The sequence below is a fragment of the Ylistrum balloti genome, unplaced genomic scaffold (assembly GCF_031769215.1).
Source record: "Ylistrum balloti isolate Yb309-2 unplaced genomic scaffold, AGI_CSIRO_Ybal_v1 Utg370000, whole genome shotgun sequence".
Lineage (NCBI taxonomy): Eukaryota > Metazoa > Mollusca > Bivalvia > Pectinida > Pectinidae > Ylistrum > Ylistrum balloti.
The window spans coordinates 1,322,196-1,340,332 of record NW_026782078.1 but is presented as its reverse complement, the minus strand read 5'-3'; the positions used below and the strand labels follow the sequence as shown (position 1 = coordinate 1,340,332).

Below are 18,137 nucleotides of genomic sequence, written 5' to 3'. Positions count from 1 at the left end.
TCTGTAATTGTAAATTCGAAATCTCGCTTATTAATGTTCCATCCTTTTTTCAAATCTTAACATACCGTGACAATCAAATTTGGATTACTAATTCCCGGTTCCCACTCCGTACTCCTTGTTCCCACCTCGTACTCCCTGTTCCCAACCCGTACTCCCTGTTCCCATCCCGTACTCCTTGTTCCCACCCCACACTCCCTGTTCCCGCCCCTTACTTCCAATTCCCATCCCGTCTTCCTATTTCCTGTCCCATATCCAAGTTTTTCTTCTTTCTAAATGATATTGGACGATTCTGTCCGAAAACGATCTACCCATGTGTTTGTCTCAATACCGACTGTTACAGTTAAATCCTGATGAAGGAACATTTGATAATTACAGTCAATTAAGACACTGGTTATTCTATAATAAATTATAATATAATAATACCACATCTGTTAGCTGTCGTCGCTTCCTCAATTCTGTCCACATTGTGATTCCAAATAAATGTAGATACGGATTTACAAAACGCGGGATTTTTGTCTTTGTTGACAACGTTCAAATATATACACTGTTGGTCTTAAGGCTGTGTAACCGCATGCCTTGAGGTCATCTTGGCACTTTACAAAAGTCCCAAGAGGGAATATTGCGGTCCATCATAGAAAGATCTTTCTCAGTTCTGTGAATGAATAAACTTCTACTTTTCTCGTATTAATTACATATTGATATGTTTTATTGACAAAAATTGCCGGTACACTGTTCTTTGGACTACTCCGGAATATTGAACAAGAATAACAAAGCAATTTGGAAATATATTTCGAGTACTTACTCAAAAATACTTTATTTGCCAAAGTACTTACTACCGGTTCCGAACCATTTATTCCCGGAATCCTGCCTACAGTGAAACAAACTGTTTTATTTCATATATCTATTTCTTGCTAAAGCATTACACGATAAATACAGATAGTCTGATATTTAAATGAACGAAAAAAATCCGCAAGAATTAGATACTCACGGATTAATAACAGACGTGGACCAAACTAAATCTGAGATAGCCATAGGTACAAATGCGATGAAAAAATATTGAATTAAAAAAAATCGACGGAAATAATTGTTAAAGGACTGAAAAAATAAATATCAACAAAGGAGGACTGATATAATTATAGAAGGATTGAAATTAGAAATATCGACATAGGAGGGCTGAAATAGATGTAAAAGAACTGAGATAAGAAATATCGACATAGGAGGGCTGAAATAATTATAAAATGGACTAAAATAAGAAATATCGACATAGGAGGGCTGAAATAGATGTAAAAGAACTGAGATAAGAAATATCGACATAGGAGGGCTGAAATAGATGTAAAAGAACTGAGATAAGAAATATCGACATAGGAGGGCTGAAATAGATGTAAAAGAACTGAGATAAGAAATATCGACAAAGGAGGACTGATATAATTATAGAAGGATTGAAATAAGAAATATCGACATAGGAGGGCTGAAATAGATGTAAAAGAACTGAGATAAGAAATATCTACATAGGAGGGCTGAAATAGATGTAAAAGAACTGAGATAAGAAATATCGACATAGGAGGGCTGAAATAGATGTAAAAGAACTGAGATAAGGAATATCGACATAGGAGGGCTGAAATAGATGTAAAAGAACTGAGATAAGAAATATCGACATAGGAGGACTGAAATAGATGTAAAAGAACTGAGATAAGAAATATCGACATAGGAGGGCTGAAATAATTATAAAAAGGACTAAAATAAGAAATATCGACATAGGAGGACTGAAATAGATGTAAAAGAACTGAGATAAGAAATATCGACAAAGGAGGACTGAAATAGATGTAAAAGAACTGAGATAAGAAATATCGACATAGGAGGGCTGAAATAGATGTAAAAGAACTGAGATAAGAAATATCGACAAAGGAGGACTGATATAATTATAGAAGGATTGAAATAAGAAATATCGACATAGGAGGGCTGAAATAGATGTAAAAGAACTGAGATAAGAAATATCGACAAAGGAGGACTGATATAATTATAGAAGGATTGAAATAAGAAATATCGACATAGGAGGGCTGAAATAGATGTAAAAGAACTGAGATAAGAAATATCTACATAGGAGGACTGAAATAGATGTAAAAGAACTGAGATAAGAAATATCGACATAGGAGGACTGAAATAGATGTAAAAGAACTGAGATAAGAAATATCGACATAGGAGGGCTGAAATAGATGTAAAAGAACTGAGATAAGAAATATCGACATAGGAGGGCTGAAATAATTATAAAATGGACTAAAATAGGAAATATCGACAACTGAAGAGAAGTATATACAATCAAAATGAATTGATATCATATAAACACGATTTTCGTTGGTCAAGTAGAAATGAGGTCTGTCTCTCTATGTTGTCAAAATATATTTTGAAACAATGTAGCGTTACTCTTCTGCATCTTGGGCCATAGTGTCACTGACGAATCCTGGAGTGAATCTATATCATCTGTCTATATCTCATTCTAGATCTGCCAAAACAGTGTTTTAAATCTGATGCCATTCACTCGTTTGTCGCATATAATACATATTTCAATTATGACTCAATGTCACATCAAGTTATTAATAACATTGTTATCACTACATTTGTTTTTGTAAAATGCAGTTTTCACCATTGTGTAAACATTATCAGAGTTCACTATTTCGTGAATTCCAGTTTACTCCCACAAAACCTGATGCAAGATTTTCAGAAGTGTTGTGATATTAATGAAGAATTTGTGTTTTTTTTTTGTCATTTATTTCTAAACCACATGAGCTCTTGATGACTTTTTGTCCACTAGGATCACTAAGTGGTTTTGCGAGTCTGATTTCCGCTTTATCTTTGATACTATCTCACCAGAGTTTTCTGTTGGATTTCTGCTGCCGCTTGCCATAGTCTCCACAGTTTCAGAACTAGATTCGTGACTTGAAGAACTAGGTTTAAAAGTTTCCTCACGTGGTTTATCTAGGTCATCGTGACTATCGATATCATTAATTATTTGGTTTTCAGACACTTGCACACGTGCAATTTCAATATCTGCTACAGTCCAAGTCTCTTCATAATGTCTTATGACGTCATTGAAAACTTCCCGAAAATGCAGGTTGTCGACGTCAACATTTTGCTCCGTTGGAGCTTGTAAAACCTTTCTCAATAACCAGGGGACCATACCACTAGCGATCACTGTGAGGGTTTGGTTAGTGCCCGGGGTTTCTGTCTCCTCGCTGAACGCCAACGCAACTAGCAAGATCAAAAACAAGAAAACGAAAATCTTCAAAATGGTTATCAAAACAGCTCGGAGGCTTTCTCCAAGAGGTCCTGGGATTCCCGAACAGTCCATGACAGACGTTTCAGTGAAAAATTTCCTCGGTATAAAAGGCGTGTCCTTTTTGTCCAAAAAGAACATCAACTGTCTCGTTCTCCACAGCAAGACATCTGCTTCGTGTGAGAGTTTGAGGTCGTTACTGGTCTCTTGAAGAATTTCTGGTTTCCCTAAAGGTGCCTCACCAGTCAACCGAAATGCCGTGTTTTTTTGGAGGTTTTCATTGAGTAATGACACTTTAATAACATCTGTCCTTGTTTTCTTCATCGCTTCAGAAATAATGATATTGATAAACTTTATGTATCGATTTGTCACACCATCAAATAAGTCTTTAATATAAAAAGTCAGCATTAGCGATAAGATGACGTATGTGGTTGTAAATGACGCGTTAAGCAGCAGACCGATCAGGACATAAATGAATATATCGACATAGAACGATATACTGTCAAGTGACACAAATATTAGCACCGGAATCGAACAGACCAGAATGAGTATGATAAATGTGTCGGCTGGTGAACACAACTTGTCCGTTTCATCGTCATTGTTATCTGAATCTACTGCATCCGTATTTTGTATAAAAATGGGATCGAGCCCTAATCCATCCGACACGTGCTTGGCGATTGCTCGTACACAGCTACTTCTAGACAAACAGCCACACTTGTTAGATAGGACATAAGTGAAAAGGTAGATTGGCATTGACAGAGTCAGGTTGATAGTAGGGAGTAGGTAGAAGATGAAGTTAAACACGACGAAAGGAAGAAACAGTACGAAATAAAACAGAGCAAGAATCCGACCTAACATGTTACTCTGTTGTACGACGGAACGACACGCTTTATATATCGTTTGGAATGCCTGTTTTGTATGCCTTTTCCGCGAGTCCCGTAAACACTGTTTCAATATCTCCAAGACGATATCAACTTGATGTGTTCCTCGAATCTTGAAGAATTGTACAAGTACAAAAAGAGCAATGAGAATTAGATATGTGAGATATATCTGTATCCGCGGGATAAAGGTAACTCCAAAACTACTATATTGTAAAACGTTGGCGTTCAGTTCGAGTTTTTTTAAACTGTTGGTAATATACCAATCTGGGATGGTTTGAACCACGAAGAAAATTATTCTTATAACGAATGGAATGTTGACAAACGTAATGATAACAAGTAGATGTGCAGTATTCAATAACTTCCCTTTGAGTATGCTGAAATATTCTCGAAACGAATTTCCTTCGTTAAATGAGCGTCTGCGCTGTTCATACTGACTAAACATATTGAATAGCATGGTAAAGGGTCCAAATGGATCTGTGTCCTTACCAATTAAGTTGTCCCTTTCAACATAGAAATGTATCTTCTCGAGTGTACAATCGTACGTGAGATTGTCATTCAGAGTGGCCAGAGTGCTGCAAAATCTTGGCATATCATTAAAATATATTTTTGGAATTTCAAGTGATCCTTTTGTCACACGACAACGGTCAGACAATTTTGTAACATGGATTTGGAGTGGGGTGCCAACCCTGTGTTGATAGAATATATCAGTGCTATCGTCCCGGAACAGGTCATAAGGGATCAACAATGGTGCGAACATAAGTGCAATGAATGGTAAGACGAGAATGCTTAGTAAGAAAATGTTCATCCAAGTGGTTCGTTCCAGTTCATAACAACTTGTCTCAAAAACAGCATCCTTTTGACAACATACAAAATACACTTGGGTATTTGTTGGTGTCTCGTTAAATCTGAATCTCGCGTTACATATGTCACTGCCAATCCAGGAGGTATTTGTAATAGGATCAGTATTAAGGTTGTTCAGAATAAGGGTTTGAATATCCTCTCCAATTTGCGACGCTGACCTTTGACCCAAACATCCCTCTGGACTGTCTGTTAGTTGAACGTCTAATCTAGCAACGCCGTATCGCAGACTCGTCAGGGACAACATCTCAAAGTCCTGCCTAAGCCAGAGTAGACCCTTGCCATGATTTCCTGACACGTGAACCCATGTCAAGGGCTGCGGGGTTTCCATAGAAATAGGGGTCTCTCGATTCTCATTTTTGAAGGAGAAAGTCACGATGAGCATATGGTTCCCCAAGATCAACGCTTGCTTCAAATCCTCCGAATCCTTATTGACGACAAGGCTGCAGTTTTTACCGGACAGTGACGGGAAAGAAGGTTCAGTTCCAGTAGAATCAGGGTTAAAAATGGTACTGGTGTTGTCCGGAAGACTTCGAACGGTAGAAAATCTGTCGTTGCTAACATTCGTAGAAATATTTTGACAATCAACCGCTACAATAAGTGACAGCAGGACGATGAAAAGCATCTTGATATTTCCCGATTTCTCCCGTTCCTGGACTTGATGGGATTGTAATTTCCCCTGGAAATGGAACATACTGTAGTATTACTTCCAATCCACATGTCGATCTTAAATACTTTAAATAGCAGAAAGAAGTTAAAAAACAAAGAAGGAATATGCATAGCCCATAACTAATGTTTATGATAATTATATAAGATTTTATTAAAACACACATTTATCCAACAAAAACAGTTATTCGTTGGAAGATAAGCATACTATATTTTACATTTAGGGTCATTGTTTTGATTATACTAATAAACACAAGTGATTGTATCCTTCTTTTTTTCCACATATCATTACTTACAGAATACTTTGTATAGAAATTGCACAAGTACTTTTGTTATTTAAAAGCTTGGTAGATTTCGATGTGTTTAGAACTTGCAACCAACGTAAATATTTGCAAAATAAAAAAAGAGGAAAATTGTTCCCTGGTTTTATTGGATTATAAGAAGTGAGAAAATGAACTTTGAAAGCAATTTCCTTTTTAGAACCATAAAGCTGTGTGTCATATGTAAATGAGTTTTGAAGTGGCTGTCAGTTCATCTATGTTGTAATTGATATACTTGGTATACTTGAAGATGTCTTCTCGCGTTCTTTCGGCCGTAAAATCGGTTATTCTTTTAAATAGTTGAAAACGAATTCTGTTATAAAATAATTTATATAGTAACTTTTCAGAATATTTTTATTTCGACATTAAACTAAAATAAAAATAATAACCATTTATAATTTTAAAAAGAGCACTATTTAACAATATATTTTGCTTATGTGTAAATATTGTGAATTTTCAGGTTACATCATGTTATGTTGAAATGGCCAATGATACAAGATACATAAGCAAATGTCTTTATTCAGTACTGATTTGAAATGAGATACTCTATAGCCAAGTGATGAGTTATACTTGTTATATAGTTGAGGGAACTCGTGAAGGAGATTATAGGAAACGGAAGATTATTAATCAAGTGATGAAGTAGCCCCTTGTTTCACCTGTTAGTGTCACTATACAGTACGTTTTATCAAAATGAATAGTTGCATAATAAATCTTAGTGGGTAAAAACTTAAATCCACAGCTTTTAAAGTATATGATGATGCAAAAAAACTTTCATCCTAACTTTTTGTTCATGTTATGATAGATGTGTTAAATATCTATATAATAATATGTATTTAGGATCACATCAAATATGTGAAATTTTGAATGTTATTTCAATATCCTTCAAACAATACCCGAGACTACCTGCTATAACTTACCTTTTCAGTGAACTTTGTTAACGGTGTAGTACGGTTTGTACTCCAGTAGTGTATGCCCTGTGGAAAGTTTCATTTAATTTCCCTATTTGTCCTTATTGAAGTACACATATCCGGGGTTCTGTAAAGGGGAAGTGTATATACCTAATACATACGAAAGACAAGTGAAAGTAAAAATAAAACTCAGCTCATACTATAGGCAACAGCTGTTAGAGGTGAAAATCTTTATCCTATGGTAATATATGCTAATACAAATTCTTTGAAAAGCATAGGAGCATCACCTGGGAGAATATTGTCAATATAAATATATCGATAATCATACGTTAATGTAATGGTTGAAAATAATATGGTTCATAATAACTGAGCAACTTATTGTGAAATTAAATTGTACTAAAAAGACGATAATTGGCGGGTGTACTGGATGGAGGTTTTCTTGCTACACATATGTAGCACTGATGTAGGCCTTCTGGGGCCCTGCAAAGCAGCGAATTTGCTAATCTTTGGGTCTATGAATCAGTTGAGAGAAGTGGTGTTACTGCACAGATTTAGGTTCGAAAATCGATTGGGTGGTCGGGTGGCACAGTGTTAACACACTCACCTTTCACCTAGGCGTCCTGGGTTCGATTCACGGAACGGACGTAGGTATTTGTGTTTCACCTGCATGTCAGTGTGGTGATGGTAATGAAGAAACGTACCATTATTTATTTTGTCTGTTCAAAATTTTCTTATCCTCGAATCAGATTGTTTGATGCTCTGTCAAACATTGGTACCTTTTTGAAACAAATGGTAACATAATATTTGTTGTACAGTCATTTATAAAAACACGTTTGATACTAACTAGTGGACAGCTGCTGCAACCAGAACCCCACCTACCCACATCCTTATGTCCCCTTCTTTCTCCTCCATCCTAATTCTTCCTTTCTCTTCTTACTGTCACATTTTTTAGTAGTTTGTGTATACGATAGACCTTTTTGCCATCACGTTATATCTTAAGTCATGTCTTGTGTTGTCAGGAGAGGGCCTAGCAAGTTGTCAGAACTTTAGCCCAATTCCTTTAGTTGTTTTTTTTAATCAATGAAATATATTTGCACGAATGCTAAAGCTGGTGTTTTTTGTAACTTTGTAACTCGAGTGAAAGAAATATTGTACAACAACCGGTCATTGTGTAACCTCTATACATCTATGTGTATTTTTGTAATCTAACCCACTGGATTGATGTGTAATAAGAGAACTAATTAACCGTTTGTGTAAAGGTTTCTGGTCCATCCATGTCAACTCATTCAAATACAATCAATCGTAGGTTGAAGATGCAAGGATGTATCCATTATATACAGAGAGAACAACATCTTGCTCTCTGCAGTTTACAACACTGATCAAGATTTAGGAAATTTAAGAGGAAGATGACATAATACATTCATACGTAGTTTCTAGACCGCGGGCTTCTGACGAATGTCCAAAAGTAATTTTTCATCCTGAGATTAAAAGAAAGGAAATACCAGCATGATAACATAATTATAATCAAAACTCAGATTCAATAAATCGAGGACAACAAATCATCAAAATAAAGATTAACGCAGAGACTCCTGGAAAAAACATAATGTGAATAAGACCATGTGTTCCGAAAAGTAGGCGTCTTCTGCTATATCGATGACATCCGCCATGTAAACCTTGGTATATTCAAGTAAGTAATGCCATGTTCTTAAATGAGAACAAGGTATAAACAATGGAACCAAGGATTGTACAAAAGACATGTAAGTGAATAATTACCTTCGTATAGAATGTTTGAAATAAACAAAGTCAACTATATAAATTGAACTGCATCATACAACTGTTTCCTCCCATCTAGAACTCGTCAGTGATACATAGGGCCTAAAGTTTGAAGTCTAGTCCAAAAATAGTCGGAAGTCAAATATCAGATAGAAAGTTGCATTTACCCTAAAATGGAATACATTTCGTAATTCTGATATTAGACAAATTCAAAAGAAAGCCAAATGCATGTTAATGTATTGAAACGTGACATGTGGGTCATGACAAACTTCGAGGTCCTAAAGCAGCTTACTGATTGGCAAATAATAAATTAAACTGTATTTACAACTATTTAGCCCTCTAAGACTCGTCAGTGGCAAAATGATGCTGGATTTTGCAGGCCAATTATTAAGAAACAAGTACATTTTATATTTTATAAAAGCTAAGAAACGTTGTTTTTACTTTAAAATTCATTTGAATTTAAAAATCGTTATTTTATGTTTTTATCTACGTAGCCAGTATTGCTGAAGACTAATAACAATTATGCTGAACCATTTTTGGAGAAAAAAAATCTTATGTGAATCAAATTGTGGAACATCAGAGAGACAAAATCGACATGTCATTGAATAGATAAGACATTACACATCTGCCTATACACTTAAACATCCGTAGTCTACTGACTGAGCACATCATCCTTATGTTGTGTACACACACATAAGATAATTGTACTAAGTCTCTCCATAGGCACACTCTACATAGAGTGTTTCTCCCGAGCCATAGACCGCAATGATGCAGAAAGTTACTGTACATGGGCGTGACCTTTAATATAATGTGTGCCTTCTACGATATCCGCTTGAACATTGCATGCCTATAGTTTAAAGGTATGTATTTGCTTTACACTGCTGACAACACATACTGACAATATATTCACTGCTGTTAACGAAACGTCACAGATTCACGACAGCGTTTGATGCCGGAACGTTGATTGAAGCAGAGGCGATATCAAAATGTTTTTGTCTTGCTTCACGGGACTGAGTCTGACCTAGATAATTACGGCGTGGGTTTCTATATATAGACTAGACCGTAATATCCTGCTATATGTCATGTTTGTATATTGCACTAACATAAATTCTTCCGTTTATTCCTATGGACCGAGCATTTTTAAGGAAACACTATTAATAAATGATTACATCAGATCGACAACACAACCCTCTGTTTTGCATGAAAAATTAATATTGTGACATGAAAGGTATGGTCGGAACCGAGATTTGCTCAGAATTATATAGAATTTTACAAAATAAAATCATGTAAATAATAAATATAAATGTTAAAGCAGAAAAATGCAAGTAGTATTTCGGATTTATTAAACAGACGTTAGTGCTAGCAGCTGAAATCCTAAAACATCGCTGAACACTAATTTAAGATCATTTCCCAACCCCTTAAGAGTTTTAGCGCAGGAAACGAGGAATCAGAACGCGCGGTAAGTGTGGGACTAGGGGATGGTATGTTGAAGTATTACACTACACTGACTTTCCAATTTTAACATGCTTCATATTCATGTGATGATATATAGAGCTGCACGGTCTTATTTCTCGTGAATGGCATGTGTATACTTTCTGCATATGACTTCCTCGTTCCTGGTGTCGACGGAAGAACAACAACACTAGAGCGTACTATTGTTATCTTACAATCAGACCTGTTACTTTTCAGTCCTATCGTGTCTAAACGTTCTAAGTTCTAATGACACAAATGTTTGTTATTCTACGACTCTCGCCACTCTCATATATCAACAAACTATGATTGATATATTTAAATAACTATATTCAATTATTAATTCATTTTAATTATGCATAGTTATGGTATGACGTTGCTGAGGAATGATTAACTTTATACAGATGTGATTCACCGAATCATTTGGATAATTACATTTGTCAATATTAATAAATACACATGTACGTAATTACTTTCAGTTCTAAAAATAGCATCCTAAATATGCTTACGTGATATGGTGATTGGGGTGTATATCCTGGCACAGGGACTTGGCAAATAATACATACATATGGACCGTGGGTTGGAAATTCGTGCCAAGTCCCTGTGCCTCCGGGAATAATATGTCGTTTCAGACTATCTGCTCTTCAACATTTCAATACTGAACTCCCTCGAACGCAATTACACGAATTTAATTGGCATAGGTGTACAAAAGTATGCTTATGAAATGTTTGATGCTGGGAGAAAAGTGGTTTAGCAAAGGCGAGGAGGGGGAAGGGGAGGAGGGGTGGGTTCGTAAGGTCTCACAGAGATGTACTAGGTGAAGGAGTGTAAAAGTATAATAATGTACATACATTTGGGGTTTGGACTTGCGCTTTAAATCTCAATTAGCAAACTAGTTATTTCGTCTTGTCCACGAGGTGTCGCACATGGAACCTTCAGTTTTTTCATGACATGTTCCGGGGGTGCAGAGAGCGAAAATAAGCGTAATCCCTGGAATATCGAGGATAATTGAGACAGGGGAGGTAACTCCTTGAATGTTTATACTGATTAGTATATGTTTTTAAAAAATCTCCCTTCACAATTAGAAGTAAAGTCATATATATATATTATCATTGACGACACCAGCAATGTAAATTTTATTTAATTCACATAAATCGTGACATGTTTTCAACACAAGGTTTATAACGACGGAACCAACAGGTAAACTAACGAGCTTCAAGCGCCATTTTTTTATATCGCACAAAGGAATATAATATTTTCTCTATGAGATCACTGACGACCGTAAATGTTCCTTATGATTTTCATTAACCTGCATCCTTTCAAACCCTGTGCATCAGTCAGTCCGCAAATTGACATCTTGCACGAAAATCGTGATATTGGGAACAGGTCTTCGTATTTTGTATCAAACGCGACGTGTAAACGCCATATGCTTTGGGAAATTGGAAAAATGGAAAATTCACAACAGGGAAATTAAAATAATCGCACTTATCATACAACTTGCTGGAAAGCTGTCTATGTTGGTTTCGTTGTAGGAAAACATTGAGGAAACGGCTGAAACGGCTTCAGTTTGCCTGTTGGTTCCGTTGTTGCATACCTTGTTTTCATTTGAGAACGCGACATTACTAACTTGGATTGACTGCAACACCTGGCCTTATTCTCCTTGTACTTTTTTTGGTACTTTCATTTGTTCATAGCTTTCGCCCTAGTTTTATGGAATTTGAGTTTGGATTATGATTATGTTGACATGTTGGTATTTTTTTTTTTAATTTTCGATTTTATACTGCATTAGTACATATTACTTATTAACTTAATTTGATATCTTTATTTTACAGAAATAAATTCGTGCCAGATATAAGGATAACCTACCAGACCATTAAATAGAGAAGCGAAAATGGCTGCCGGTATGAATGGAATTTTGGTGGTATCGTTTACGCTAATGATGGTGTGTCTTATAGCTGACGGACAAAACATTTCCTCACAGGGTACAAGCTGCAGTTTATCTGCTGATAAAAACAGTGAGGATTTTAAAAACGCATTGGACACTGGGTACAATATGCTATTCATGATCTTCTCGTACAGTAATATAAGCCAAGAAATCCCTATTTCTATGTATACTCCTCAACCCCTTACATGGGTCCACGTGTCAGGAAACCATGGAAAGGGTCTGCTTTGGCTCAGACAGAACTTTGAGACGTTGTCCCTGACGAGTTTGAGATACGGAGTCGCCAGTATGGATATTCAACTATCAGATAATCCAGGGGGATGTTTAAGTTCAAAATCGGCGTCGGAAATAGCAGAAGATGTACAAAATTTTATTCTTAATAACATTGCTGACCCCGTCAACAACAACACCTGGATAGGAAGCGAAATATGCAACGCTAGATTCAGGGACGGTGAGACGGGCACTGAAGTTTATTTTGTGTGTTGTACAAAGGATGAAGAATTTCAGACAACCTGCAATGAACTAAAACGTAACAAATGGATGGATGTTTTCTTTTTGTGTATCATCGTGTTACCATTGGTAGCTCTTATGTTTGCTCCTTTGCTGATACCCTTCGATCTGTTCCGCAGTAACACAAGTGACGTATACTTCCAACATAAGCTCGACATTCCACTTCACGTCAATGTTACGAAACGTTCTGATGACCATCACGAAGAAAAGGTTCCGATTGAAATACCAGAAAGGTATTTTAAAGATATGCCGAGATTCTGTAAATCTCTTGCCACATTTAATGAAAATATCAAGTATGATTGTACGCTGGAGAAGATCCATTTTTACGTCGACAAAGACGAGTTAATTGAAAAGGACGCCGATCCATTTGGACCCTTCACTATGCTGTACGATATGCTTGCCCGATACGAACTGAGGAGACGTGATTTTAGCGACAGTAGGTCAGTTCGAGAATTTTTTAGTGTACTTTCAGGAAAGATTTTGAATACTGCGTATTTGTTACTGATCATTAGTTTGGTTAATATCCCAGTTATAATAAGATTAGCGGTCTTCTTTTCGTATACTGAACCAGCGTGGTTTATTGTCAACAGCTTAGAAAAGCTTCAGCTGAATGCTGACCTTCTACAATATAACAGCTTTGGAGTCAGTGTTATTCCTCGTCTTGAGCTGTACATTATATATCTAATTCTTCTAGGACTTTTCGTTCTTGTACAGTTCTTCAAGATTCGAGGGTCACGCCGAATAGATGTAGTTATTGAAATTCTGAAACAGTGTTTACGGGATTCGCGTAAACGGCGGATAAAATTAGCCTTCCAAACGATATATAAAGCGTGTCGTTCCGTCGTACAACAGAGTAACATGTTAGGTCGGATTCTTGCTCTGTTTTATTTCGTACTGTTTCTTCCTTTCGTCGTGTTTAACTTCATCTTCTACCTACTCCCTACTGTCAACCTGACTCTGTCAATGCCAATCTACCTTTTCACTTATGTCCTATCTAACAAGTGTGGCTGTTTGTCTAGAAGTAGCTGTGTACGAGCAATCGCCAAGCACGTGTCGGATGGATTAGGGCTCGATCCCATTTTTATACAAAATACGGATGGAGTAGATACAAAGGACGACGAAGACGACGAGAATGACGAAGATAGTAAGTTGTGTTCGCCCGCTGATATGTTGATTATACTAATTCTAGTTTGTTCCATGCCTTTGATAATTTTCATTGTACTAGATTGTATGTCTTTCTACATTGATATCATGATCTACGTTTTGATTGGTCTGCTTTTAAACGCGTCATTTACAACGAAATACGTGATCTTAGCTCTCATGCTCGGATTTTATATTCGGGATCTATTTGGCGGTGTGACAAATCGCTACATTAAGTTTAATAATACCATTATCGCTGAGGCAATGAAGAAAACAAAAGAGGACATCCTCAAGGTATCTCTACTGAATGAAAATATCCAGAAAAATACGGCATTCCAATTAAAGGATGAAACACCTCTTGGCGATCCCGATGCAGAGAAAGCGAGCACCATACCAAGTGACAACTTCAGCTTAGGTCACGATGATGTAAACCTGTTCTGGAAAACAAAACGGCTGATGTTCTTTTTGGACAGAAAAGACACGCCTTATATTCCAAGGAATTTCTTCTCGCAGGCGTGTATAATGGATTGTGTAGGCGTGCCTGGGCCACTGGGCCAGAATCTTATTGATGTCATCAACAGCATTTTAAGAATTTTCTTCTTCTTATTTTTCATCATGATCGTAGCTTTGTCGTTCGGTGAAGAATCTGATTCCATTAGCACAAACCAAACGCTCACAGCCATAGCTGGAGGTCTCATTCCCTGGTTATTTAGAAAATATTTGCAGGCACCTGAGGACATAGGGGTTGACATTGAAAATCTCCATTTTCGCGAAGTGTTAAACGATGTAATAAGAGAGTATGATGAGTCCTGGACAGTGGCGGATATCGAAATTACTAATACTCAGGTATCGCCCGATCAAACAGTCGGGGTGAATGATATAGAAGGCAATGAAATTCGGGACCAGTCAGAGGAAAATCTGTTGAAGGCAGAACGCTTCAGCTCTCTCTCTGAAACCTCAGAATCTGATAAAAAAGACACGTTACTAAGTGAAAGAAGGAATAGTTCTTCGAAGGACAATGTTTATGAGCATGAAACTACATCAGTATCGCGGCAGATCTCTGTCATTCAAGACCATTTAGTTGTTTTAATTGATAAGAATGATAAGAAACCAATAAGAGCGGTAGTGGTTTAAATGTTGTCATTCAAAATAATAGTTTAAAGAAGTATCGCCGTTACTATCCAAACTATAAACAGGAAGTGTTCAGTTATATACAAATAGGTAACCGGCAAACACGGAAAACGGGAATGCACATATATATTATATGAAGTGGAATTAAAAAAAATGGATGTGGAATTTGTAAAATGAAATAGAATTGAAAAAAAAATCTTAGCTCTGTTATTGATTAGCATTTACACTGTGGTGATAATGTAAGAATTCATCTTTTATCTTTGGTTATGATATAACTTTTAGAATTGATGATTTAAGTTTTGTAGCTTTTAGCAATTAGAGCGATGCTTTCTGGACATTGAAATTCGTCAATTTTACTGTTAGGACGCAAATGAATCAAAAGTTAAATAAGGTGGTTATACATCAATACTTTCCCGTTAACTTTTTCTCTAATTTGGTATATTGAAATAGTTTTGAAATCAATTCGAGTCAGCTAATGCCTTAAAAGGGTAGAGTACCGCGTCAAACACCTTATTTAAAATGACGTCGACAACAAACATCCTATTTACAGCGGCGTCGTCTTGTTGCCAAGCGTATCGTTCAACTATCTGATGCCAAGTAACTTTTTATGAACTCCACTTTTTTGTGTTGGACCTCCTTTTTTATTACAAACATGTGATAAAAAGAAAATGGATTGTTTTTCCAGTAAATAATAATATAGTGTATCACTCGTATGACAGAATTTATCTTTATTTTTTATCGTGTTTCGTAAAAATATAAATACTCGTGGTAGGCTGCTGTAAGTCCAACTTAAATTGGTTTCGAATGCATCTGAGACTACTGACAATTAACAGCATTGTGGAATCTTCACTATATTTTCATTTTTGTTTCTGTTAATATCATGTTTTTATTTTTTTGTTAATATCATGTTATTTCTATTTTTGTTTTTGTTAATATGCTGTTCTTTAGATAACTGCATTATTTTGTTTTTATCGAATAAAAAGGATGTCAAACATTAAAGTGAATGTAATTCTTAATGAGAGTAAGCAAAAGATTTTTTTTCAAAAAGACTTGTCGGAGATAGAAAAAGCTATCTATTAAAAAAAATGTGCCTTTCATATAAACAATAAAAAACACTCTGAAATATAGAGTTGTGTGTATGATATTATAATTTTAATATTTGTGTTTGATATGTTTATACAAACGTATTTAAGTTTACGTCATCTCTATTTTCTAACAAATTTTCTTGTTCCTTTAACAATTAAATTTTGTATTAACGTTTGAAATTGATATTTTATATTGTGTGTTTATATATGTATGTGTGAATTATGGTAAAACGATGAACTACAGTTATGTATATTGATTAAAAAAAAGTGCTTCAAGAACTACTTAGGTACACCTGTGATTTTGATACATCTGATGTTTTTTTATTTTTGAATATTTTGGTGTAATCTCATGGCTTTCGCTTTCAAATATTTACGATATTTGGGTGATTGGATGACGCCTTTTAGCCAGCCGCCCGGGCTTCAGTTCCCGAACGGATGTGTAAAGGTTTTAACTACGGTTCTCCATGTCCTTCCACCATAAGACCACCTGCGTGGTTACATCAGGACCAACTAGAGCAATTAATTTATGTTGAAATAATTTGTTTCGCAATTGTTGTAAAATAGATAAATTTTATTAGGTCATCGGAAACAAAGTCTCTAGTGACCTATAGCGATACAATTTTGTCCATCGTCCATCGTCCATCGTCTAGCGTCCGTCCTCCGTCCTCCGTCCTCCGTCGTACGTCCGAAAACTTTTTTCATTTTTTGACATATTCTGGAATACCATTGAACTGATTTTAATGAAACTTGATAGAAACCTTCCATGGTCAAAGTTAAATCAAAGTTGTAAAATTATATGGTCCCCATCCCCATGGGTCATTTAGCAGCATTCCAAAAAAAAAAAGGTCAAACTGACTGAGATTAAAAAAAAAAATTCTCAATATTCAAAAATGGTAGAATCAAATATTCTTCATGGATGGAATGGTCTCAAAGAAAAATTCCTCGGTCCCTGTACAAATAGCATTTCTCATTTTCTCATTTGCTGTATACTACTCATTACAATTGTATCCTGTTGTGAGTTCACGTCGGTGACCGTTAAGGCCCCTTTGGCCTCTTGTCTTTTTATAACTGATGGTTAACGTAAATGCTCCTGATGGAAACATGTCTAACAAGAGTGCCATTAACTGTGTGTCTTGTTTAACATTGTGCCTTAACCATTACTAACATTGCTGATGTGTTCACTATGATGTTCGGATTGAATTGGGATAAAAATTTCTACGTCATCAATTCATGTGTTTCATGCTATTTTGTAATGGTTAGATACATGCAAATTATGAATTTATTAAAACATTGAATAAGAGCGCCTCACCATATAGATATTGATATCTTATATTGTTTTTTTTAATTTTCATCAGTCGCCTCCTTGATCCTAGGTCCCATAGTATTACTACAGTACATACAGCTGTATAATTAATGGTGTTTAATTAATTATCTGACTCTACATATATGTGCCTTGCATATTTTTGCTATATTTGGAAAATTGTATTTTAACGTGTGCATTAATTCGTCAATTTTTTTCCGGATATACTGAATGATTCATTAAAAATGGAAATGACTGTTTAGATAAGTGAGTTTATTTGTTGTAACAATCAAATTTATTGACAAAATCTAATAAAATTGCTTTTTATATCCATATAAATGTTGACCTATATTTCCGCGCGGAGCGTAATTCGTAATCAAGTACAATTTATCATGGTCTCAACGGCAAATAAACACAGATTGAATAGGTTTAAAGTGATGAAGTTCACGATAGTATGAATTTTCACAAAGTTTTCATGACAAATGGAATGCATTGTCAGTGTCTTAAAATATAAGCTGCGTTTTGGCTCGGGACAGAAAGACGAAAGGGGATCGCCAAAGCCTCGTCACTTTTGTCGTTCTTCACCGTCGCCAAACAGTTTTATATTTTAATTCGCTAACTGATAAGAAGAAGACAACATCTTTATTGCATCTCCTTCATACTCCACCATCTGGATTTGTAAAAAAAAAAGGAAACACAAAAACAAAAAAAACAAAAAAAAACAAAACAAAAAAAGAGAAAAAAAGAGAAGAAAGAATGAAAAGAATCTGGTTTGTTCTAGCATTGTTTTAGCCTAGATTTAAGACTGTGGTCTGTTCTAGCATTGTTTTAGCCTAGATTTAAGACTCTGTGGTCTGTTCTAGCAGTGTTTTAGCCTAGTTT

At 35.8% G+C, this 18,137-nt stretch overlaps 2 protein-coding genes across 2 annotated transcripts; one reads left to right on the top strand and one right to left on the bottom strand.

Annotated features, from left to right (window-relative positions):
- Positions 1–2,684: 2,684 nt before the first annotated feature.
- On the bottom strand, positions 2,685–5,704 carry LOC132548084 (uncharacterized). Its single transcript, XM_060211908.1, has one exon. The coding sequence runs from the start codon at positions 5,702–5,704 to the stop codon at positions 2,771–2,773; it is 2,934 nt and encodes a 977-aa protein (XP_060067891.1). The 3' UTR covers positions 2,685–2,770.
- A 3,718-nt stretch (positions 5,705–9,422) lies between these two features.
- On the top strand, positions 9,423–16,063 carry LOC132548061 (uncharacterized). Its single transcript, XM_060211886.1, has 2 exons — positions 9,423–9,537; positions 11,980–16,063. The coding sequence occupies exon 2, from the start codon at positions 12,039–12,041 to the stop codon at positions 14,871–14,873; it is 2,835 nt and encodes a 944-aa protein (XP_060067869.1). The 5' UTR covers positions 9,423–9,537; positions 11,980–12,038; the 3' UTR covers positions 14,874–16,063.
- Positions 16,064–18,137: the final 2,074 nt, after the last annotated feature.

What these genes read in the sequence shown, in the direction of transcription:
- LOC132548084 (XM_060211908.1), bottom strand. Translation starts at nt 5,704, where the DNA reads ATGTTCCATTTCCAGGGGAAATTACAATCCCATCAAGTCCAGGAACGG.
- LOC132548061 (XM_060211886.1), top strand. Translation starts at nt 12,039, where the DNA reads ATGGCTGCCGGTATGAATGGAATTTTGGTGGTATCGTTTACGCTAATG.